We start from the raw sequence: 26,355 nt of genomic DNA, 5'->3' as shown, positions 1-26,355 counted from the left end.
GGATAAGTAGCAAAACAATCATATGCACATGTGGCTGGATATGTGTTCTAAGAGAGGTACATCCACTTGCAGGCAGAGATAAAAGATCTTTGACTTCATAGGTTTTGTTGACTGAAAGTGGTTTATGTAGTGCATGAGTAGTCCAGCAATGTTTCTAGGCAGATTAAAATATGCACTTGTTAAACCTGTTTATAACGAAGGTGATAACAAAGATTTACATAATTGTCATCCAATTTCCTTACGAGCATTAATATTCAGAAAAGTCATCTACTTGAGAGTAATGTCAGATTTGAGTGCTGCATGGGTTAGCTGTGCGATATGAGGCACCTTGTCGTGGTCCTTGCGTGCCCCCCCCCCCCACCCCCCCACCCCCTTGCCCCTCCAACCATACCATCAGTTCTTACCAACTTAAATGGGACTCATCTTACCAGGCCAGAGGTCCAAACTGATATGGTCATGAGCTCATGAGATGTGCTGCAGGTAATGTCATGGTTTTAGCAAAGGCACTTGTGTCAGTAATCTGCTGTCATAGCCTATTAATTTCAAATTTTGCCACAGTGTCCTAATAGGATACATTCATTGTATGTCCCACATTGATTTCTGCAGCTGTTCCACTGTCTTGCTTGTCTGATAGTACTGACAACCCTGCTCAAACGCTGCTGCTCTCATTCATTAAGTGAAGGCTGTCAGCCATTGTGTTGACATCATCTGTGGGGTGAGAGAGAATATGTGAAAATTTGGTATTGTTGGCACTCTCTTGTCCCTGTGGACCTCAAATATTGACTTCCCTAACGTGCACAATAGTGTGAAAAATTGAATTCTTAGTAATAATATTCTCCATTGTCCGCTTGGTGTACTGCATCCACAGTTTTCAATATGTAACACTAGTTCTACACAATATTGATTGTTTTACTCTCTGTGGAATCTACTTATGGCATAACCTTTTGCTGTCTGTAATGCTTTCTTGATTAGTGGGGTGTTAAACCATAATATTCCTTCCTTCACACTATATGGGCTCTGGACACAACTGAATGATTTGCTTGTGTTGTTGAATTTGCCAGAGTTTTTGAATTTGAATGAACGTGGATGTTCCCGTTGTTTAAAATCAGCAGCAACGATTAAATGCATGCTATCTTATTGCAGACAAACACTTCAAATGTTATACTGTCAACTTCAGTTTCTCTTCAGGCTTCTTCTTGATTTCCACTACTTCTTTTTCTCTCTCTACTTTTGTACCTGTTTCCATCTTCCTTGCTGTTGCATGTGTCCCACTTTGTATTTCTACTCCATATCTCCTTATACTCCTGTCTCATCCACCAGTTGCTGGTCTGATCCCAATACTTTGCACTCAGTGTGTCTAATTCTGTTCATTTTAACCAGACTCTCATACCCTGGCCTACTCCACACCCATGCTGGTAATGGTTGATCTTAATGTCTCTGTTGAATATTCACATCAGTATAAAGTATGAAGCTCTTTTTTTATTCTCAGATTGGCCCACAGAAATCAGCTGGTGACATTTGCATGGAATTAGCCAGCAAAATGAACTGGCCTGGGCACAGACTTGTTCTTGAGGAAGTGATATGTAATGGTGAACTGACAAGACCTTTACACTATACAGAAAAGGTCCTTGATACTGTTCTAAGGTGGGGATACTGGGACGATGCTGATCGCAAAGATAACTGTTTGGTGCTGTGCAGGAACACAGTTTTGGAGGAAGTAGCTCCTCTTGTAAGTATTTTATCAAAGACTTTGTTATTTATTGTAATTTAATATTATGTAAGTATAGACAATTTCAATGCTACAGTGTTTTAGTAAAACACATGATTGTTGCTTTATTGTTGCATTAGTTTTTATAAAAAACTAGACATTCTATGACCAGATCACAGTAATAAATAACATGGAATCAGGGATGTAGATGATTTTTCTATCTTATTGACATTGATACTGAGAAGATATCGGTCCCTGGGATTCCAAGACTTTCGAGAATGTTTCAGTTTCAAATTTAAAGTCAGATAACAAATGACAAAAGAAATATTTTTGTGTGATACAGTTACAAATTAACACTTTTATGGCTCTTTTCCTTTACTTGTACCTGTGAAACCTTTCTGCTTGCTAATTTTCATCATTCTAGATCAACAGGAAATACCCTCTAGATTTTGATGAGTAAGTTTGCGAATATCATAATATGTGACGTAAATGACAATATTTTTTTATTCTACTGACTTAGAAGCTAATATACTGCCAAGGGACCACAGACCTTAGTATGGGACATAAATTTGAACTTCATACATGTATGTGTTTGTGAGAAAAAGGAATCTTAACAGATGTATGGCCAGACCAACTGACTGATAAGAAATGACAAAATATTTTTCTAATTATGTAGTTACAAATTCACAGTTTTTGGATTTTTTTCCTTTGGTTGTAGTGTGGAACCTTGCTTCTTGGCAAATTTAATGATTCTAGATCAATGGGAAGTACCCTGTAGGCCTTGATGAGCGAGTTTGCGAGTATTAGAATATGTGACGTAAATGGTCCTATCTTTTGATTGCATTCACTTTGAAGCTAACATTTATTATACTACCAAGAGACCATAGAGTTCAATATGTGACAAATTTTAACTTGATATATCAATACTTTTCTGAGATAAAGATGTGTTAACAGACAGATGATGATAACTGACAAAAAATATTTTTTCATGTGATATAATTACAAATTCACTATTTTCAGTTTTTCCCTTTTATTGTAGTGTGAAACCTTGCTTCTTGGCAATTTTCGTGATTCTAGGTTTTGATGAGTGAACTTGTGAGTATCAAAATATTTGACATAGATGGCCATATCTTTTGATTGCATTTACTTAGAAGCTTCACATTTTTACATCACCAAGGGAACTAGACCTTAACATGTGACACAAATTTTAACTTAATATGTCTACTTGTTCCTGAGAAAAAGGGTTTTGAACAGCCAGACAGGCAGACAGACGGACAACAAAGTAACCCTGTAAGGGTTCCACTTTTACAGATTTTGGTATGGAACCCTAAAAATGAAACAAAATAAAAACTAAAATAAAATATATAGGGACAGATTGTGTATCATGCAATGAAAATAATCAATTTAGCACCGCATAATTGATCAAGGAGAGAGTACAGAACCAATTGTGAATTCAGGAAGAATAAGGAGACAAATGTGACACCACTGTACAGTGCAATGCTCTTGGAGGTTTCAAATTGAAATGATTTTTGTGACTCGAGTACCTCAAGTCACACAGGAGATATTTTGTGACTTCTTGTAATGACTGAACATTTCTTGTGTTGGTAAAAATAACCTGTTGTGTACTTATATTGGTGTTGCCATTGACAGTACATTAAATCTTATTGAAGGGGAAAGAAGAGTGATAAAGGATGCTCAATGTTAACAATGCAAATTATGAGGACGAATTGTGAACTAACAGTAATTTCTTTACAGAGGCATTTACAGAAAAAGTAGTTCCATTATTTTCTGACACAACTACCTTCCTTTCCAACACATTTGGTCTACTTGTCCATAAGGTTTGCATATGCCCTCCAGGAAAGGAAAAATAAATTTGACATGTCTGATAACCGTAATTGTCTTGATAGCCTTGTCAACATCTGCAGACTTTGTACCTCATAAGTGTGTTCTTTTAAAGGTCTAAACTAGTGAAAATCTGCTGATATTAAGTTTACACTGTATGCTGAATCTTCCAACATCACATGTTAGGTCATGTCATATATTGCAGGAAGTGCAGCAGTACAAGAACATGCATTCTCATTAAGTAGCTTTGATATATATGTGAGAAGTATGCTGTGTTTTGATCATTTACCAGACTTCACCAGCTTTGCCATCATGTCATAACAGAAAAAAGTAGTCACAGTTTGTCCCTTCTAGTGGAAATGCATCAGTATAGGTCCTTGATATCACAAACACTGTCTGCATTGACTGTTACTGGATGCGTGTGTCTTGTATTTGTTCTAGAACAGAGAAATAAGGTAATCTCTTTGTATCGATACTCATCGGTTACACATTTTCTTAAAGCCAAGATCACCATGTACAGTGACACTTGCCTCATTGTGAATTTCATCAGTAATGAAACATTTTTTGACAGGATTTCATGTTCCAGCTGATATTTCAGTGTTTCAATTCTCTTGCACCCTGATCTTAGACACTACAGTACATTGCAGACCTAGCAACTTCCATTCTCCACATATACAACACTGGTTTGACTCATATGCTTAGGGGCCATGTTTAATATTTAATGTCTGTAGTTGACATGATGTTCTTGTAATGTATTTTCAGTTCTGGATTAGGGTGATTGTTGGAAATGGATGCAAGTCAAAAACAAGTTTGTTGTGGAAATTAAAGATATGTAGTGTAGCTGAAATTGTTGAAGATGACAATTAAGGAAAAAGTTCTGTCACCTTTGCGCAATCTCTCCTTATTTAAACAACTGTCACCGTTTTGAACTTCCATTCTTCTGTATATTTTAAATAGTTTCACTGCCTGTGACGACAGTAAAAATGAATAACACCATATTGTTCTTGTATGGTACTCATCAGCAGTGGTGTGGCAATGTTTAGTGCACTTTTGTGCAAAGACACACTACTTGATCACCATTATGCCCTAGCAATTTATTATTAAGGAACCATCGACAGACTAGTAACACAACATTTTATTGTATCTATGTCTCAATGAAATTTATAATTACATTCCAGAATGAAATTTTCACCCTGCAGTGGAGTGTGCATTGATATGAAACTTCCTGGCAGATTAAAACTGTGTGCCGGACTGAGACCCGAACTCAGGACCTTAGACTTTTGCGGATCAAGTGCTCTACCATCTGAGCTACCATGCATGACTCTCACCCCGTCCTCACAGCTTTACTTCTTCCAGTACCTCGTCTCATACCTTTCAAACTTCACAGAAATTTTCGTTGATACAGCTAGTAAAAAGATTATCAGAGGAGCTTAAGTGTGATGTAAGTGGTACTGAGGGCAACTACACTAATCTAAATCCTTGAGTGAGAGGATGACCGGAGGTATTGGAAGGAGGGAATGATTCTGTCTATGACTGTTGCATTGGGTTAAGCTATACGCCGATGAGCCAAAACATTATGAGCACCTGTTTAATAGCATGTTGTTTCACTTTACGAACAGAGAAGACATCAACCATGAAGGGATGCAGGTGGTCCACAGTAAAGTTCATGTAGCTCACTGCTGCCATAGTGTCTTCAAGTACTACCATAGATCTCATAGAAGCAAAAAATCAGTGTACCCCATAGCATAAATTTGCTCTCACCAGCACGCATCTGTGGTGTGGTGCATGTTTCAAGCAGCCATTTGCCTGGATGAAGGACCCATCCATCGACCTGGTGTAGTAAGAAATGCAATTCATTCAATGGGCAAAACACTTCTATTGATCCACGGTGAAAACTCAGTGATACTGTGCCCACTGCAGTCGTAACTGGCAATGTCTTTGGGTCAACACAGGAACATGTAGGGATCATGTAATGTGGAGCTCCATGTTCAACAACGGCCTTTGAATGGTATGCTCCAAAATACTTGTGCCTGCACCAGCATGGTACTCTGTCATCAGATCTGCCATATATCGCTGCCTGTCCTGGATTACACAGGGGGTGATCCTCCAAACCCACTGTTATGTGATGAGATGTGGTTGTCCTGTATCATATGGCCTATGTGTTATTTCAGTATCATTTGACCACTTTCTGTAGCTGCTCATGACAGTAATACGCAAACAGCTGACCAACTTTGCCATTTCAGAAATTCTCTTTTCCAGCCACAGTACCACAGCAATGTGCCCTTTGTCTAGCTTTAATGACCGCCCATTCATCACTCTTCTGCTTACGTTCTTTCCTTGCTGTGTCATGTGCCTGCAGTACCACCAGGAGGCATTCATCCTCACAGTGGGCAGTGATGATAATGTTTTAGCTCATCAGTGTATGAGCATTTGGTGAACAACACAAGGAGCTTGGTCTACAATGACACAGTTTGGGTTTGGCAAACTTGAAATTTCTGAACTGGTCACTGATCAGTGCTGAGTCTTCTAGTACATTAAGTCCTGACATGCTTCAGCAATTAGGATGGTGAAATATTGTCTGTCACAGTAGTAACACTAGTAGAAATGGAAGATGAAATTTTTTTTCTGACATCTCATCTAATACCATATGACAACATTCTGTGATGTCCAGTTATCATTGCTCAAGTGATTCAGTTCCTTCCTCCCAGTTCAAATTCTTGAACTTGTGGAAGGAAAAATAATACCAAAATGTGCTAACAGATGATTCCTAAATTCAGTGGAATATGAATAAGTTCAGGACATATGTGGAGGATCAAACTGTTAGCACAAGGCAGACCCTTTACTCGTATTTACATTTAAAACATATTGACATCTCCATGTTGGGGTACAACCCCCACTGAAAGGATTGTTGAGAGGATATAGAACTAAAGGCTGAGACACATACTACTCAGTGCCAATCTCTTTCTGAAAAGCTGTTCAAGCAGTTGCTGAGGACTTGCATATTCCATGTTATGTGCCATCCAGTGAAGTTCTGGATGTGGAAGGGTCTCTCTGACCTCATTTGACACATCCACAACCATTACTGATTGTGGTGGTTAACAGATCTCATAATGTACAATGAATGTCTATGCCTTACCCAGAGACTGAGTTGTTGAGATACTTATTATGTTGAAAGATCTATATCTTCTATATGTGGCCAAATGCTACATATAACTGTGTTGTGGTTTGTTGGCTTGCATTCAAGTGGCTGCTAGTCCATGAACCACGGACCTTGCTGTTGGTGGGAGGCTTGCGTGCCTCAGTGATACAGATAGCTGTACCATAGGTGCAACCACAGTGGGGGGGGAGTGGTATCTGTTTAGAGACCATACAAATGTGTGGTTGCTGAAGAGGGGCTGCAGCCTTTTCCGAAGTTGCAGGGGCAACAGTCTGCATGATTGACTGATCTGGCCTTGTAACATCAACCAAAACAGTCTTGTTGCGCTGATACTGCACAAACGGCTGAAAGCAAGAGCAAAATACAGCCATAATTTTTTCTGAGGGCATGCAACTCTATTGTATATTTAAATGATGATTGCATCTTCTTGGATAAAATATTCTGGAGGTAAAATAGTACCTCATTCAGATCTCTGGGCAGGGACTACTTAGGAGGATGTTGTTATCAGGAGAAATAAAACTGGCATTCTACAGACTGGAGCATCGAATGTCAGATCCTTTAATTGGGCAGGTAGGTTAGAAAATTTAAAAAGGGAAATGGATATGTAAAAGTTCGATATAGCAGAGTTAGTGAAGTTCGGTGGCAGGAGGAATAGGACATCTGGTCAGGTAAGTACAGGGTTATAAATGTAAAGTCAGATAGGGATATGGCAGGAGTAGGTTTAAAAATGAATAAAATAGGAATGCAGATAATCTACTACGAACAGTATGGTGAACACATTACTGTAGCCAAGGTAGACATGAAGCACACACCCATCACAGTAATACAAGATTATATGCTAATTAGTTCTGCAGATGATGAAGAGAAATATTTAGTTTGAGAATCACGAAAGAAGATTGTATACGTGGAAGAGATCTGGTGACACTGGAAGGTTTCAGATTGATTATGTATTGGTAAGACAGAGATTTTGGAACCAAATTTTAAATTAGTCATTTACAGAGGCAGGGTGGACTCTGAGCACAATTTATTGGTTATGAACTGTAAATTAAAAGTGAAGAAACAGCAAAAAGGTAGGAATTTAAGGAAAATTGAAAGAACCAGATGTTGTAGAGAGTTTGTCAATTAATGAAAGGAAAAAAAAATATAAAAATGCAGTAAATGAAGCAAGTGAAATGAAATACAAATGTTTGAAAAATGAGATTGATAGGAAGTACAAAATGGCTAAACAGATGGCTACAGGAAAAATGTAGGTATTTAGAAGCATATATCACTAGGGGAAAGGTAGATGCCACCTACAGGAAAATTAAAGATACTTTTGTAGAAAAGAGAACCACTGGTATGAATATGAAGAGATCTGATGGAAAACCAGTTCTGAGCAAAGAAGAGAAAGCAGAAAGGTGGAATGAGTATATAGAGGGTTTGTACAGGGGACATGTACTTGAGGACAGTATCAAGGAAATGGAAGAGGACGTAAATGAAGCTGAGATGGAAATATGATACTGCTTGAAGGATTTGACAGAGCACTGAAAGACATAAGTTGAAACAGGGCCCCGGGAGTAAACAACATTCTGTTAGAACCACTGATAGCCTTGGGAGAGCCAGCCAAGACAAAACTCTTCCATTTGGTTAGTAAGATGTATGAGACAAGCGAAATACTCTCAGACTTCAAGAAGAATGTAATAATTTCAATTCAAAAGAAAGCAGGTGCTGACAGGTGTCAAAATTACCGAACTATCAGTTTAAGAAGTCATGGTTGCAAAATACTAACATGAATTCTTTGCAAAAGAATGGAAAAACTAGTAGAAGCCAATCTCAGGGAAGATCAGATTGGATTCCAGATAAATGTAGGAACACACGAGGCAATACTGATCCTACGACTTCTCATAGAAGATACATTAAGGAAAGGCAAATCTATGTTGATAGCATTTGTAAACTTGGAGAAAGGTTTTGACAATGTTGATGGGAATACTTTTTTTCAAATTCTAAAGGTGGCAGGGGTAAAATACAGGGAGCAAATGCTATTTACAATTTGTACAGAAACCAGATGGCAGTTATAAGTGTTGAGAGGCATGAAAGAGGAGCAGTGGTTGATTTGTATATTGAGCAAGCAGTAAAAGGAAACAAAAGAAAAATTTGGAGTAGGAGTTAAAGTCCAGGGAGAAGAAATAAAACTTTGAGGTTTACTGATGACATAATTCTGACTAGACTAGCAAAGGACTTGGATGAACAGTTGGATGGAATGGACAGTGCCTTGAAAGGAGGATATAAGATGAACATCAACAAAAGCAAAATGAAGATAATAGAATGTAGTTGAATTAAATCAGCTGATGCTGAGGGAATTAGGAAATGAGAAATTTGAAGTAGTAGATGGGTTTTGCTATTTGGGAAGCAAAATAACTGATGATGGTTGAAGTAGGGAGGATGTAAAATGTAGGTTGGCAATGGGAAGAATAGCATTTCTGAAGAAGAGAAATTTATTAACATCGAATATAGATTTTAGTGTCAGTAAGTCCTTTCTGAAAGTGATTGTATGGAGTGTAGCTGTGTATGGAAGTGAAACATGGATGAAAAACAGTTTAGACACGAAGAAAAAAAGAAGCTTTTGAAATGTGGTACTACAGAAGAGTGCTTAAGATTAGATGGGTAGATCAAATAACTAATAAAGAGGTACTTAACAGAATTGTGGAGAAAAGAAATTGGTTGCACAACCTGACTATAAGAAGGTACTGGTTGGTAGGAGACATTCTGAGACATCAACAGATCACCATTTTAGTACTGGAGGGAAGCATGGGGCCTAAGAATTGTAGAGGGAGACCAAGAGGTGAATATATTAAGCAGATTCAGAAAGATATAGGTTGCGTTAGTTACTCGGAGGTTTAGAGGGCAGAACAGTATAGAGTAGCAGGGAGAGCTCCATCAAACCAGTCCTCAGACTGAAGACCACTACAACACCAGCCCATCTTGATTTCCGCTCCCAGATAGAGTGGTCTGCAGAGGGGAGCTATCACATTGGGTGATGGGCAGAGCACACTGGCTAACTGGCTGTTTTTGAATACCAAAATAGTGTCTTGGACATGGTTATCACTTTACAAGTATGACCCATCTATCCCAGAATGATCAGGCTGACTTTAGAGGCAGGATGCCCCATAGTAGAATGAATCTCACTTCAGAGTTAGGGTTTTGTCACAAAAGTCTGTTCAAATACTGACCCCACATTGTGAGAATCTTAGTCTTTTGAGCTGCAGGAGCAAAAGCACAAACAACAATAAATAAGAACAAGAAGAAGTTATGGCAAGTGTTTATGGATTTGAAAGATCAATAATAATTGCTCTATTGAAGCAAGTCTGTCCTCAAGTTACACTTGGAGGTATCACCCAGACAATGGTAAAATACTTCACTTCATTCAATGAAATGTAAACCATATTCCAGCTTTCTGTCACTGTCATGCATTGTTATAGGTAGGAAATAGGAGCTTTTGTTCGAACTAGAATGAGGTTTACAATTGGCCTTTTTCCACATGAAACGCAGATTCCACATTTTCTGAGGCCTGGAGACTACATAATGCAGAGACCAAATTCAATGCAGGTCACACCAGAAATTCTACTAGTTTCCTTTGATAAATCTTGGCTGATAGGAGACTTTTTAGATTCATGGAGAGAGACAATCTTGATACTCTTCCTGAAACCAGATAATGGTTAGCAGTTGTTTTATTGGTTTCGACACTAGCTCCATAGGAAATACGTTAGAACTGATTTGGGGGTGGGGGTAATGTTTGCTGCGTCCATGGCATTCAATAGGCCACACATGCCTCGCTGGGTTGTGCTAGATGGGGACACCTCAGTGAGCTGACTCTTTGTGGCTGGGTATAGGTTTGGCGATCCCAGGTTTCCTGAGCTGGGGACTGGTAGGTGTTGCATCATCTGTAACTGTAAGCTCTGGGCATCTTTCAGTGACCAACTTGAGGCAGGTTGGTGGGGTGTTGTGTATCATAGGGAATGGGGATCTTGGCTGAACTGCTTGGTCAGTTTTAAGGTGTGCTGTGCCCCAATGAGATCCATGGATGTTGTGGCAGAACAGTTGTTAGCATGTGACCACTGAGGAACCTACTGCACCTCAGTTATAGAAGGCTTACCTAGACAAGCATGCCTCTGTCTGGGTAGATGAATGATTACCTAGAGTTTTGAGAGACAAAATGACTCACAATAAAAACAAACTTCAAACTCAAAGTGGAAGGGGTGGGTCACTTCAGGTTTTTTCTACCCAGTCCACAAAGAGAACTCGGTTGGACAGCCCACCTGACACATCTATTTCAATATGAGTCACAGTAACATAACAATGCCAATGCATCATAATGTATTCATTGTTATGAAGAGGGGAGATGGCACATTAGAGAGAATATCCCCTTTCTATGTACAAACGAGTGAGGAGGGATTTGCTGGAGTGCCTAATCTATTAAAAGGTTACGGAACTGTACCCTGATTATAGAGACAGTGATTCCAAACAAACACCTAAGTTACTGCAAAGCACAAAATTTGTGGAGTGTCCCATAGTTGTTGAAATGCACAATGTCCTTAATTACAGCAGAATCATTGTATCAAGTAGTGACCTTCATATATGGATCCCACTGAACTCCTGGTGTAATGGCAAAGGTAAGTTAATATCAAGGTCAGAAACATGGAGAATTCACACTCATTATTTGAATATGTAAAGGCTAATTTCTTACTTTGATGAGTTTGTCCAGATGTCTCCAATCCAATGTGCTGTTCTCAATGCCAGAGATTCAGGCATACTGTCCCGACATGCAAAGGGAAGCCAGCTTGTGGTCTAAAACTCATGGTCAAGGCTCACTCATGCACCCAACCACCTTGTTCTTTAATTGCTGAGGCACACATCCATTCTGTTCAAAGGAATATACTATGTACAGAAAAGAAAGTTCAGTTGCTTCAGGTCACCAGGCAGTTACTGTATATTATTTTCAATGCTACATAGCCTCCAAAATTTGCAACTTCATTCTGTACCATCATAAAGCGACCATTTGCGAAGTTGGATGCCTTGATGCATACTCCCAGAGCAAATAATATCACATCCACCTGTGCTTCCTGCTGCACCTGTCAAGACATAGGAAAGAAGACCAGATCTAAAAGGCATGATGTAAAACCCTCTAACCCTACTACTTCTGCAACATCTGATGGGGAAGAATATCCAATGGGTCTGGAAATATTATACATTTGGATGATCCACCAAGCCCATCTACCCCTTTCCCCAACATTCTGAACTCCCCTCCTAAAGTACAAGACTTAGTGAGGGTTAAACCCAATGGTTAACATGGCTCCCTTCCTTCAGTGGAATGTGAATGGTTATTGAACACATTTAGAGGAATGAAAACTGATAGCACAAGGGAAACCTATTTGCATATGGCTTTAGTAGGAAGTCCATCAATAATCTTGTGTTGACAGATTTAACTTTTGCAGGAAGGATGACCTAAGTGGTGAATGAGCAGAAGTTGGTGTAGCTGTGTTTGTCAGTGAAACACACCACTATTCATCCATCACCCTCACAGCAGAGATAAAAAGGATGCAATGGCAGGTTGTATGCCATCTCACCTTGTGGTGCATTGTGTGTCCATCCCACTGCAGGAATCCTTTGATGGCACAACACTTAACTGATCTTGTGCAACAGGTCCCCCTTTCATTCTTGTTACTTGGTGACATCAGTATCCACCATTACTCTGGGGCTCTAATACTGCCTGCCCCATAGATGAGAGGCTGTTAGTGAGTGGGCATCTAAATACTTAATACTGACAGAAATATGCTCTTCTGCACTACCACTGGATTACTCTCCACTGTAGAACTTTTCCTATGGTCTTCTGCACTTGCAGATACCATTACATGGGAAGTGGCCAATGACTTACACTCAGGTGACCACTTTCCCATATGGCTTCAGTTATCTTTGACTACAGCGCCTGAACAGAGGCTATCTAATAGGATGTTCAACGGAGCAAACTGGCTGCTATATAGCCAACTGGCCATATTTCAGCACTGTGACAGCACCGAGGTGGACACCACATCACAGATGTGATGCACCATGCTGCTGATTCCTCTATTCCTACATCTTCTAGCGAGCCTTGAAAAAAAACTGTCCCTTGGTGGAACAAGGGATGTCAATTAGCAATTATCGACAGGTGTGCTGTGTTACCGATAGGATTCAATATGTCATCATGCTACTACACCAAAGCACGGAGGTGAAAGAAATCCTCCTATGCCTCTTCAACAAAGTATGCGCTGAATACTACTATCTGGATCCATTGTAAAAGCTATCCTGATACCACTTCTGAAGCCAGGGAAGGACATGTTATCTCCAGATAGCTACAGCTGTGTTGCACACACTAGGTGTATAGGAAGGACTCTTTATTGGATGATAAATTGACACCTAGTGTGGGCACTTGAAACTAAGTGATTGCTCATCCGTTCCAGTCTGGGTTTCAGAAGTAGGGGTACATACTTGACAGTATCCTCTGATTAGAGAATGCTATGCAAACAGCACTTTATTGGTATCTTTTTTCGATCTGGAGAAAGCATACAATACTACTGGAGACACAATATCATCTGTCAGCTGCATGAAATAGGACTCCTCATCTTGCTTTGGTCCTTCTTTGCTGAGCGGTTTTTTCAGTATTGAGTCATTACTACTTACTCTGACCCAATTCCCTCAACAGAATGATGTTCCTCAGTGTAACATTCTGATGTAATCCTTTTTACTATAGCAATCAATAATATCTCTTTTACAGTAAGGAGCCCAGTCAAGTATTCCTTATTTGTGGATGACTTTGTGTTATTCTGCTCTTTCTCCAGTCTCACAAGTACTAAGTATCAATTACAGCTGACCCATAAGAGCCTGGAAGATTGGACGAATGGAACTCAAGTTTACAGAAAAAGCTGTTACTGTATATTGTTTTAATTGTTTGCATTGATCCTTTACTCACTCAGAACTCTGGTTGAGGAAACAGTCTTGGATTTTAAGATCTCAGTGTGATTCTTAGGCTTTGTCTGTGATTAGAGGTTAAATGGGTGCCACACCTCTGTGATCTGTAATCTGTAATGTAGCTGTCTGAAGGCACCAAACATTTTAAAATATCTTTGCAATAAGAAATGGGGAGCAGATCAGTCCAGTTTGCTCGCATTCTATAGAACCTTTGTCCCCGCAGGTTTTGACTTTGCCAGCATATATGTCTCAGCCAGAGCTTCCTATTTAAAGATATTGTATGCTGTTCACCCTGCAGGCATTAGACTGGCTACAGGAGTGTACCAAACCAGTTTAGTTCGTAAGCTCTGTAGGGGCTGGTAAGCTGGCTCTTGCCATCCGGTGAGAAGTTCCTGTGGTGTGACACATACTTTCATCAGTCTCGGGGCTAAAAAATCCATGGAATGGAAGTTTACCAATCACTGGGCAACTAGACCTTTTTCTTTCCATGTGAAGGACTGTCTCAAGCAACTTGGTGTAGTAGACAATCAATTCTTAAACTGGGATGGAGAAAGTAACCTTCCATGGATGATTCTCATGCCCACTCTTGGACATGACGGAGTGCAACACTCCGCCTGTAGTTCTAAAAAGAATTTTCAATGGCATTTTATCAGAGTATTGTGAGGTAGTTTCTACTGATGGATCAAGTCAAGGGGGTAATGTCTAGTGTTCTTTTATTGTTCCATGTTTTATCATTAAAATCCTCCTACCGAGCCATTTCTTGTGTAGTATGCAGAGCTGTGGGTGGTCAAGAAGGCAATGGAGCACGTGAGACTTCTTGGTGAAGGGAAGTTATTTGTCTGTATGATCTCTCTTAGTGCTCTGCAGGCTATCCAGAAAATGTTCCCACTTGACGGGATAGTCAGACAGTCCAAACACTATCCACCTCCTGCACCGACAGAAGAAAGAGGTGGCCTACTGTTGTGTACCAGGGCACATGGGAACAAAGGGAATCAGTTAGCTGACACAGCAGTGAAAGCAGCCAGCCAGGAAAATACCACAGTTCATCTTAACATACTTCCACATGCTGTTACATCACTGTTCACCTTAACTTCCCTCTACAGTCAATCATGATGAGTGTTGGCTGAATGTGAAAGACAGTGGCTGAAAGTGGCCAGCAACAAGCTGTGTTTGATCAAACCAACTGCTGGCCCAAGTCACCCTTTCTTTCGAACTTCAAGGAGGACAGAGTGGGCCTCATTTGCCTTCATATCAGACACTGCCCAATGATGCATGCTTATCTCTTGTGGCATGGAGATGCACTAGAATGCATATGTGATGCGCCATGCATTTTGTATGCTAGAGGGAAGCCTTTGGTCTACCGAGGGATTTGCTCTCAATTTTAGGTGTTGATGAAACTATAGCAGGAAAATTGTTGGTGTCTTGTGTGGTATCAGGACTCCTGCTCAGTTTAGTTGAACAAAAGTTGTATAGTGTTTTCGGGTGGCTGGCTCATCCTGTTTGTTATGTGGTCATCCAGCTATCTTACTGCATCGAGTGTTTCTTCAATAGTGTTAATGTATGACAACAATATGAATAGATTGTATATGAATTTTTTTATTACTGCAGCTGTAATTGTACAGCCTTTGATTTCTGTTTTAACAAGGGTATTGTATTGTATTGAACTGGGGACCTAGAAATGTCGGAGAGGCTTTGTCCCTGCTGTAGCCTCAGTGGTACACAACCCAACAACATGCTACAGCAGTCCACTCACCCCTTTGCCACCCCCCCACACTGAACCTAGGATTATTGTGAGGTTTGGCCTTCAGTGGGGACCCCCCCTCCTGTCTGGCCATTCTGATTTAGGTTCTCTGTGGTTTTCCTAAATCATTTTAGGCAAATGTCAGGATGGTTCTTCCAATAAGGCCACATCCAACCACATTTCTAATCCTGGCTAAATATGTCTGGGTACATTGCTTACAATTTATTATTGTATTAAGTTGACAAATCCTATATGATTGTAAAAGACCCGTAATTGCATAAATTACTATACATGCAAGAAACTGGAAGAGAGTCTGCTTTTTCTTTTGTTTATGTTCTTTCTCTCCAGATACAGCAGTGGCTTAGTAGTAATCAAGTGAAAGAACAATTTTTTCACCATTTGGATTGTTGCCTCTACAAAAGAAAGCAATCAATCATATGCTGCATTCTGTAAACTTTTTCATAAAGTCTGGACCAGCAAATGGGAAAATTTGTCCATTATGTACTTAAAAAGAATGAACAAAAAGTCCGAAGCATCAGGAGTATTCTTGGAGCTCTAAAAAGCTTTTGATAGAGTAAATCATGCACGATCTTATAAAAAACTGTGATGAGTGGTGTCATTGGAAAACTCATGCAACAGCTGCAAACACGTTTGAAAGGTAGACAACAGCATACAGAAATTATGATAATCAAGAAATACTGCAGACAAGACAATCAAGAATAAGAAATATACATTTTGATGTTCTTCGGGGTTTCATTTCATGTTTATTTCTGTTTATATGTTGTGTAAATGATTTCCCAAATTCTGTAGATAGTAAGCATTTGCTCACGATGTGCGCTGATGACACATCTGGTGTCATAATAAATAAATTAGTTAGCTGGTGAAAGTATTGTTGGATAAAACACATAATGGCCGTACACAAACTGCTGTTGTGAAATACAAATAGTTTAGACTGAAAATTTTGTGGTAGCAAAGTGCAGAGATCCTCCAATATGCCTGACAGAGAGCAGCAAGTATAATGACATCAACATATTTTTTTGTATAGTATGACCTAGACTCAGGTCCCATCCGCAAGATGAAACTGTCATTGACTGATTTGATCTGAGACTGTGATGACAGTGAATTAATGTGTGAAAAAAATATAAGATTCTAGAATAAAAGTAAGATACGTATAAATGCACTGGACCAGCTTGTCCCAGTCACACCAAACCCAAGCTTGTAAGGACCAAAAAATTCTGTAAGGAGATGACAGTAAGACCCGTTGTTAAGTACAGAATTCAAGTTCTATTAGTAATAGTGAGCCTTGAACAACAATTAGAAGAAACATGAGGACTGTAAACAACAAAGAAGTGACAGGTCCAGGTGAAAATAAAAAATAATCTAATCAAATGAAAGGAGGCAACAAATAAATATATAAATAAATAAATTTATTTATACAAAATAAAAGAGAGAGACAAATGGGGAAAGCAAATGAATGTTTCTATTGCAGAGATTGGTAAGGGAAGGCTCCTTCTATGTACTGTTAGGTATTTAATTATGAAACAAGTACCATAGTCTCTGCTGCTATATTCCATTCCGTTCCATGAGCAGTAATAGAATGTTGGACGTTAGTGTAAAAAGTTTGTATCATTTTAGGACATGATGTAAGGAATCCATAACATTGGTATGGTACGTCATTAACTAATTCAAATTTGAAGCTGATACTGTTGATTGTTGTCAGATTGAGCCACAGTTTTGCACATGATCTCACATACACCATAAGTAGTTTTGGGATGCAGAATGCATGAATTTACTATTCTTGTAATACCAAAGATACACTGCAGAAAATAACAGCAGGGAAAGACTTGTTGTTTCACTACTTAAATCATATGGCCTTCCCTTTAAACATAACTGCTTAAAAACTCTGAAAATGCTGATGTCCTGTCACAAGCTATATAATTTTAATTTATTCTAGCACCTTAACTCTTGATGATTATAAGTTGTTATCATAAGTGTGCATAATATCTCTCAGTTAAAGAAATTTAAGAGAACAGTTTTTTAAACATTTTCTTAATTAAGAAATTTTTGTCAAAAATTTTTCTATGCTGTGTAAATGTGCTTTATTCAAAATAATATTTGTGTTGATTCTGTATTCAGCAAATGGGACTGCGGACACTCATTGATGATATGGAAGTTGAAAGTGAGGTTAGCAAAGCAAAAAATCTGAACTTCATTTTTAAATGTTCCTTTATGGAGGCGATACTGCTCATTTTAATTCTTGCACCACTGCAAAGATGAGAGAGAGAGAGAGAGAGAGAGAGAGAGAGAGAGAGAGAGAGAGAGACAGACATTAGAGTCAGTGACACAGAAGCAGTTGAATTCCCTATAACTGAACAAGGCCCAAGGACCTGATGGAATTGCCCTCGGATTCTACAAAGAATACTCCTTGGTTGGAAAAACATTAGTGTCACACTCATCTACAAGGCAGCTAGGAGAAGTGACCCACAAAACTGTTGTTCAGTGTCATTGACATACATTGTTGTACATAGAATCTAAGGGCATATTTTGAACTTAAACATGATGAGGTATCTTGAACAGATTGATCTCATCTGCACCAACCACCGTGGATTCTGAAAATGTTGGTTGTGTGAAATCAACTGTCACTTTTATCACATGGCATCCTGAAAGTCGGATATCAAGGTAATGAGATGACGGCAGTGTTTGGTAACTTCAGAAAAGTAATTGTATCACTACCACAGCAATGCTCATTAACTAAAAGTATGATGATATGGATTATAAAACAATTATGTGACTGGACTGAGGATTTATAACACGGGTGCAGCATGTTATCTTGGACAGCATGTTATCTTGACTGATGTAGAAGTAACTTCTGATGTGTGCTAGGAAAGTGTGTTGGGACCCTCACTGTTTATGTGTATATTAACCTGGCAGCCAATGGAAAAAATAGCCAAATATTTTGTGGCAGATAAGACAGTGATCCGTTATGAAGTACAATATGAAAAATGCTGCACAAACATCCAGTCAGATCTTGATAAGATTCCAAAGTGATGAAAAGATTGACAACTTGTATTAAGTGTTTGGAAATGTAAAATTTTGCACTTCACAAAATGCAAACAATTTAGTCCTATAACTAAAATTATTATTATTGTAGTAAGTATAATGATAATACCATTAATTTGATAATGTGATGATATTGATCTCCTCAGTGTATACTCGTTAATTGATAAGTATTGGTAGTTAGTATTAGTAATTGTACAGAAAGCAAATTTGTTTATGTTATGTGTGTTGGGAATACAGCATTTGCATTTGAATTTTATATGTATTGTATCTAGGGATAATTGCTTTCTGAAAGGTGTAGCATAAGTGATCTTTGTCCAGTTGTGACCATTGTTCAAGTACCACCACCACCACCACCACCACCACCATCACTGGATCAGAATACAAAGTGACTGAGATTTGATGACAGTTGAGGATTGAAGGAGGTAGTCTCGCTTCCCCATTAAGGTGCTGTATTGTGTCCACTTTGCAGAATCATATTAACCTTTTCACTTTCCCTGCAATGTTAGTACACGAAAGATGCTACACAGACAAAGTGCACATTTACGTTATTGGTAGCTGTTATTGATCACAACTTCGTGTGATCACCAGCATCTATGGTGGCAGAATTATACAACAGTTTAAAAAAATTGGGTCCAAGCTCATTTTCTGATGTTTAATTGCAATGCTGCCTATCGTGTAAACAAGCAGCTTCAGATGCTTTGTTGTTCTTATTCAGGGTAAAAATCAAACAGTGAAAAAAACCAGGATGGAATGTACCAGTGTTATGAAAAGGATAGCTGCTACTGACCATATAGCAGAGATGCTGAGTTGTAGATAGGCACAACAAAAATACTGTCAGAAAGCAGCCAGCAACCAGAGCCTGTTGTCGTGTGTGTGTGTGTGTGTGTGTGTGTGTGTGTGTGTGTGTGTTTTTCCGACAAAGGCCTCGGTGGCTGAAAGCTTGCTTTGTGATAGTCTTTTTGGTGTGCATCACAACTCAGCATCACGTCTATACTGTGAGTAGCAACTATCCTTTTTATCCAGGGTAAAGTTTTACATGAAAAACTCGCATTTCCTGTCACTTCAGTACAACATACTGCACTAAAAATGATGCATTTTGGAGAGATCTTCAATGTGGCGTATCACTTAAACTGCTTATTATTGTAATGCCCAAGTATAAATGTGGAACCCACCACATTTTACCTTTGTTGGTGCTGAATCCATGATAGCTGCTACTCAGTTTGCTTCTGTTAGCCAGTTTCAGCACTTGACATGTGATCTCATGAGCCAATCAAAGCATACATTTATATTCTTGCTTTTCACAAATATTTAGATTTTTTTTCCCAAAAACTCAGTTATGGCGAGAGCCTGATCTGTATCTTAGCCCAAGGTCTAGGTTAAGTTGGAAGGTAACAGTTTGGTTGTTGTGATTTTGTGTAGTTAACGAATGTTGGGGGGGAAGACTGGTTGTCATGACAGACTAATCCATAGCTTAGCCCAAGGACTGCTACAATTGGCTGACTGGATCACATGCCCTGTGCTGTGATTGGCCAATGGAAGAAAATTGAGCAGCCGCCATCTTGATTTCAGTACTTCTAAATCTCACTAGCTGTATTTCGTGCTTTTCATATTTATGCTGGTGCATGACAAAAATATGTAGTTTCATTAATACACTGCATTAAAAATCTATCCAAAATGTGTCATCTTCAGTTGATATGTATAATCTTTACCTAATTCTGTCAGAGACAGCAAAGGACTTGGAAGAGCAGTTGAATGGAATGGATAGTGTCTTGAAAGGAGGGTATAAGATGAACATCAACAAAAGCAAAACGAATATAATGGAATGTAGTCGAATTAAGTCGGGTGATGCTGAGGGAATTAGATTAGGAAATGAGACACTTAAAGTAGTAAAGGAATTTTGCTATTTGGGGAGCAAAATAACTGAAGATGATTGAAGTAGAGAGGATATAAAATGTAGACTGGCAATGGCAAAGAAAGCGTTTGTGAAGAAGAGAAATTTGTTAACATCGAGTATAGATTTAAGTGTCAGGAAGTCATTTTTGAAAGTATTTGTATGGAGTGTAGCCATGTATGGAAGTGAAACATGGACGATAAATAGTTTGGACAAGAAGAGAATAGAAGCTTTCGAAATGTAGTGCTACAGAAGAATGCTGAAGATTAGTTGGGTAGATCACATAACTAATGAGGAAGTATTGAATAGGATTGGGGAGAAGAGAAGTTTGTGGCACAACTTGACTAGAAGAAGGGATTGGTTGGTAGGACATGTGTTGAGGCATCAAGGGATGACCAATTTAGTATTGGAGGGCAGTGTGGAGGGTAAAAATTGTAGAGGGAGACCAAGAGATGAATACACTAAGCAGATTCAGAAGGATGTAGGTTGCAGTAGGTACTGGGAGATGAAGAAGCTTGCACAGGATAGAGTAGCATGGAGAGCTGCATCAAACCAGTCTCAGGACTGAAGACCACAACAACAACAACCTGACCCAGATAGACAGGATATATTTGAAACCCCTTTTGTGTTAATTTATTGATTATAATTTGCAGGCAAAACCTCCACTCTCAATGTGTGGTGAACTAAAATTTGCTGACCGGAAAAATAAGTCATTCAAGAACTTTCTGTTTGAGTTTAGTCAAGCTAAACTTTGCTATTACAGGGATAAAGATGTAAGTAGTGACAACATTTGTTAACATTCCATTTTATATAATACTGTATTCTCTTCAGGGATTACATCAGAAATCATTCTTTTGTTTCAAGGGTTCCATAAAAATAAATGAATGGAAAATTGAAGATATTGTATGGTATGTTGGACATGAATCAAAACGAAATCCACATATGAGGTAGGTTCATCCAAAACTTTCCTCTTTTACATTTCACATGTAGAGAATACTTTTGCCATTATTTATTACAGTCTTGCATAAAATTTCATTTTATTGTATCCACAGAGAGCTAAGAAACTTAAATGCAGGCATGTCTTCAAGTAAATAAGGTTGTTTGCAACTAGATCTGTCATTGAGCCTCTTAAGAAGTCTCAGAAATATTTTTTACATTCCATTATGGACTACCAGAAGATTACTTGTTTCAGATTATTTTTCTTTGTCTTTTTTAGGAATGTTAATGTTTTCGTTTATGATAATCTGTTTGCTGCTGGAACGATAATTGGCTGTAACTTATATCATTATTAACTGCTGCACATTAGTGTATGCAGCAGACTTTCTTTCTAGTGGATCATTGTTTTGTCTTGCTCTTTCTTTCTTTCGTTTCCACTTGCTAGAGCTCTTACGCCGAATAATTTATTTGTTTTTTTATATTTTTTACTAAAAACTAGCAAGAATTTTTGTTGAATGTCAAAGATGAGGGTGCATTTGAAGAAAGAAATTTGAATGGGAATGAGTAATTAATGTTGGGTTTGCTTATGATATATACAAACTTCTTGGTAAATGGAATACTTCTTACTGCAAAACAATTTTGCCACTCACTCTAATAGTAAATAACATTTTGCAAATTTAGATTGATTCCCACATCTTGTAAGATACATTAAGATGGAGCCACTTGGCTCTGAAATCAATACCATGTAAATTTAAAATATTTAAATACATGACAGTGACTAAAGAAAAAGAAAGGAAAAAAGAATAGGAAAATAAAAATATTTATTTTCCTTTGTGGTGGATTTAAAACCCTTATGTTATTGAAACACAATTTTTACTTCAATCTTAAAACTCTAAGGTAAGGTGGGAAAAGGGCACAAATAAATAGATAAAATTCAACTTCAAATGGGTGTACAAGCTTTGTTTATATAATGATATCAATTTATTTTCCTGAATTGTGTTAATGACACTGTCCTTTTTTAAACAATGTAATGAAAAGGATAGTTGCTATTCACTATATAGTGGAGATGCTGCGTCGCAGAAAGGCACAACAAAACGACTGTTGGAGTGTTCACACACAAGTGACCACAGTCTCTGCCAGCTGGATCCAGACTGCGAGTATCTGTGCATTGGGAGAGGCAACCAGGTGGGGGTAAGGAGGAGGCTGGAGCGGGGAGGAGAAGCGATAGCATGGTAGGGATGGGGGTCAGTAAAGTGCTGCTGGGAGTATGCAGAGATGAGATGGAGAGTAGGGCAGCTAGGTGCAGTCAGGAGGTTAAGAGGGTGGGTGGGGAGGGGAGGGGGGGTAGTGAAAAAGGAGAGAAGTAAGAAGACTGGGTGCATTGGTGGAATAGAGGGCTGTGTAGTACTGGGATGGGAACAGGAAGGGGGCTAGATGGGTATGTACAATGACTAAGGTTGAGGCCAGGAGGGTTATGGGAACAAAGGATATATTGCAGGGACAGTTCCCATCTGTACAATTCAGAAAAGCTGGGAAGGATTCTGATGGCACAGGCTGTAAAGCAGTCATTGAAATGAAGAATGTTATATTGATTGGGTGGCATGCTGGACAACATGGTGGGCCAGTTGTTTCTTGGCCACAGTTTTTCACTGGCCATTCATGTAGACAGATAGCTTATTGGTTGTCATGCCCAAGTAGAATGCAGCACAGTGGTTTCAGCTTAGTTTGACTGGTCTCACAGATAGCCATGCCTTTGGTGGGGTAGGTGATGTTTGTGATCGGACTGGAGTAGGTGTTGGTGGGAGGATGTATGGGATGGGCCTTGCATTTAGGTTTATTATGGGGAGTTCGGAGCAGGGGTTGTGTAGGGATGGACGAGGATATTGTGTAGGTTCAGTGAGTGGTGGAATACCAGTGTGGTAGAGGTGGAAAGGATAGTTGGTAGGGCATTTCTCATTTTAGGGCACGATGAGAGGTAGTCATAACCCTGGTGGGGACTGTAATTCAGTTGCTCCAGTCCTGGGTGGCACTAAGTCATGAGGGGAAAGCTCCTCTGTGGTTGGACAGTGGAACTTTGGGAGGTGATGTGTGACTGGAAAGAAAAGGCATGGGATATCTATTTTTGTACAAGGTTGGAAGGGCAATTACGATCTGTAAAGGCCTCAGTGAGATGCTCGGTATATTTAGAGAGGGACTGCTCATCACTACAGATGAGATGGCCACAGGTGGCTAGGTTGTGTGGAAGGGACTTCTTGGTGTGGAATCGGTGGCAGCTGCCAAAGTGGAGGTATTGCTGGTGGTTCGTATGTTTGATATGGACAGGGGTACTATTATAGCCAACTTTGAGGTGGACGTTAACATCGAGGAAGGTGGCTTGATCATTTGAGTAGGACTAGGTGAAGTGAATGGGAGAGAAGGTGTTGAGGTTCTGGAGGAATGCGGATAGTGTGTTCCAACCCTCGATCCAGATCATGAAGATATTATTAATGAATCTGATCCAGGTGAGATGTTTGGAATTCTGGGTGCTTAGAAAGGATTCCTCTAGATGCCCCTTGAAGAGGCTAGCATAGGATGGTGCCATGTAGAAGCCCATAGCTATACTCCAGATTTGTTTGTAGGTAATGCATTCAAAGGAAAAGTAATTGTGGGTGAGTATATAGCTGGCCATGCAACTAGGAAGGAGGATGCCCCATTGTGGCCAGTTATTGTGCCCTCACTAAGAGGATTTCTGCTCTCATAGACCAACACCTTTGGCCTATTACCTGCAACCTACCCTTCTATATAAAAGATACTAACCATTTCCTCCACTGACTTGCCCCAGTCCCTACTCCTTTACCACACAGTGTCCTGCTTGTCACTGTTGATGCCTCCTCCATTTACACTAATATGTCTAATGTCCATGGCCTTACTGATATTGAACGCTACCTTTCGCAACACCCAATAGATTCCAAACCAAAAACCTCCTTCCTAGTTGTCATGACGAACTATATCCTCCCCCACAATTTCTTCTCCTGTGAAAGCATTACCTATGAACAAGTCCGGGGTACAGCTATGGACACCCACATGGCACCATCCTATGCCAAACTATTCATTGGCCATCTAGAGAAATCCTTCCTAAACACCCAGAATCCCAAACCCCTCAACTGGTTCAGATTCATTGATGACATCTTCGTGATCTGGATTGAGGGTGAGAACACCCTATAAAAGTTCCATCATAACCTCAAAACCTTCTCTCCCATTTGTTTCACCTGGTCCGACTCAACCCATCAAGCCACCTTCCTCGATGTTGCTGTCCACCTCAAAGATGGCTATATCAGTACTTCTGTCTAAATCAGACATACAAACCACCAGCTATTCCTTCACTTCCCCAACAGCTGCCAACCATTCCATACCAAGAAGTCCATTCCATACAACCTAGCCACCCTTGGACATCTCATCTGTAGTGATGAGCAGGCCCTCGCGAAATATACTGAGGCCTCACTGAGGCCTTTACAGATTGTAATTACCCTCTCAGCCTTGTGCAAAAACAGGTATCCCATGCCTTATCTTTCCAGTGATCCAATACCTCCCAAAGTCCCACTGTCCAGCCACAGAGGAGCATTCCCCTCATGACTCACTGCCACCCAGGACTGGAGCAACTGAATTACATTCTCCACCAGTGTTCCAGCTACCTCTCGTCATGCCCTGAAGTGAAAAATGTCCTATCCACTATCCTCCCCACCCCTCCCACACTGGTACTCTGCTGCCCACCGAACCTACACAATGTCCTCATTCATCCCTGCACAACCCCTGCTCCTAGCCCCTTGCCTCATGCCTCTTATCCCCATAAGAGACCTAGATGCAAGACCTGTCTCATTCACCCTCCCACCAACACCTTCCCCAGTCTGGTCACAAACACCACCTATCCCATCGAAGGCAGGGCTACCTGTGAGACCAGTCATGTGATGTACAAGCTAAGCTGCAACCACTGTGCTGCATTCTATATGGGGATGACAACAAGCAAGCTGTCTGCCTGCATGAATGGCCACTAACATACAGTGGCCAAGACAGAACTGGCCCATCCTGTTGCTGAGCACGCCACCCAACACGACATTCTTAATTTCAATGACTCCTTCACAGCCTGTACCAACACCAGCTTTTCTGAACTGCACAGGTGGGAACACTCTGTGCAATATATCCTACATTCCCGTAACCCTCCTGGCCTCAACCTTCATTGGTTATTGTACTTACCCATATAGCCCCTTCCCTGTTTTCATTTCAGCACTACACAGCCCTCTATTCCACCAATGCACCCAGTCTTTTTACTTCTCTCCTTTTCCACTACCCACTTGTCCATCGGTCCCCGTCTAATATCCCGACTGCAAGTAACTGCTCTGCTCTCCACCTCGTCCCTGCTCTCTCCGGTCAGCACTTTACCATCCCTCACAGCTACCCTGCTATCCCTTCCCCTCCCCGCCCTAGCCTCCTCCTCACCACCACTCGGTTGCCTCTCCCATAATGCACTGTTACTCGCAATCTGGCTCGAGCTGGCAGAGACTGTGGTTGAATGTGTGAGTTGCTTTTCTGTGTGTGTGTGTGTGTGTGTGTGTGTGTGTGTGTTTTGTTCTCTATTTTTGACAAAGGACTTGTTGAACGAAAGTTAATGTTCCAACAGTCTTTTTGTTGTGCCTTTCTGCAATTCAGTGTCTCTGCTGTGTGGTGAGATGCAACTATCCTTTTCATTATAACGTTCTTTTTTAAGATATATATTTAATAGGTTATTTTGATAGGTTTAACTCTTGATAATATATAAGCTGCTTAAAATGGGTATTTGTGCACTTGCCCTGCTAAAGTTCTCTTTTTAATTGGCACTAATACAGAGACAAGTGCAGAATAGTACATATTTTGACATTTATTTTTATGGCTGGAACACGAAAATTGAATTAAAACTTTGAGTTATCAACTGTTATGCCTTGGTGTGTCACAATGCCTGAGGACCCCAAGAAAATACTTAACATCAAAACCTTTATTGTGTCAAAGAATATATTTTAATGATGTAT

The 26,355-nt window shown here is 39.8% G+C and overlaps 1 protein-coding gene across 1 annotated transcript in view; it reads left to right on the top strand.

Annotated features, from left to right (window-relative positions):
• The window catches only part of LOC124795424 (arf-GAP with Rho-GAP domain, ANK repeat and PH domain-containing protein 2), a 144,621-nt gene that overhangs the window by 98,016 nt on the left and 20,250 nt on the right, over window positions 1-26,355 (top strand). Inside the window, exons 8-10 of the mRNA XM_047259452.1 lie at window positions 1,490-1,729; window positions 21,034-21,153; window positions 21,245-21,327. Of these exons, the coding sequence (XP_047115408.1) occupies window positions 1,490-1,729; window positions 21,034-21,153; window positions 21,245-21,327 (443 nt within the window). The remainder of the gene's footprint in view (window positions 1-1,489; window positions 1,730-21,033; window positions 21,154-21,244; window positions 21,328-26,355) is intronic.

The sequence above is a fragment of the Schistocerca piceifrons genome, chromosome 4, assembly GCF_021461385.2.
Source record: "Schistocerca piceifrons isolate TAMUIC-IGC-003096 chromosome 4, iqSchPice1.1, whole genome shotgun sequence".
NCBI lineage: Eukaryota > Metazoa > Arthropoda > Insecta > Orthoptera > Acrididae > Schistocerca > Schistocerca piceifrons.
Note: the sequence above shows the minus strand (reverse complement) of the source record. Positions and strands in the feature narration are given on the sequence as shown.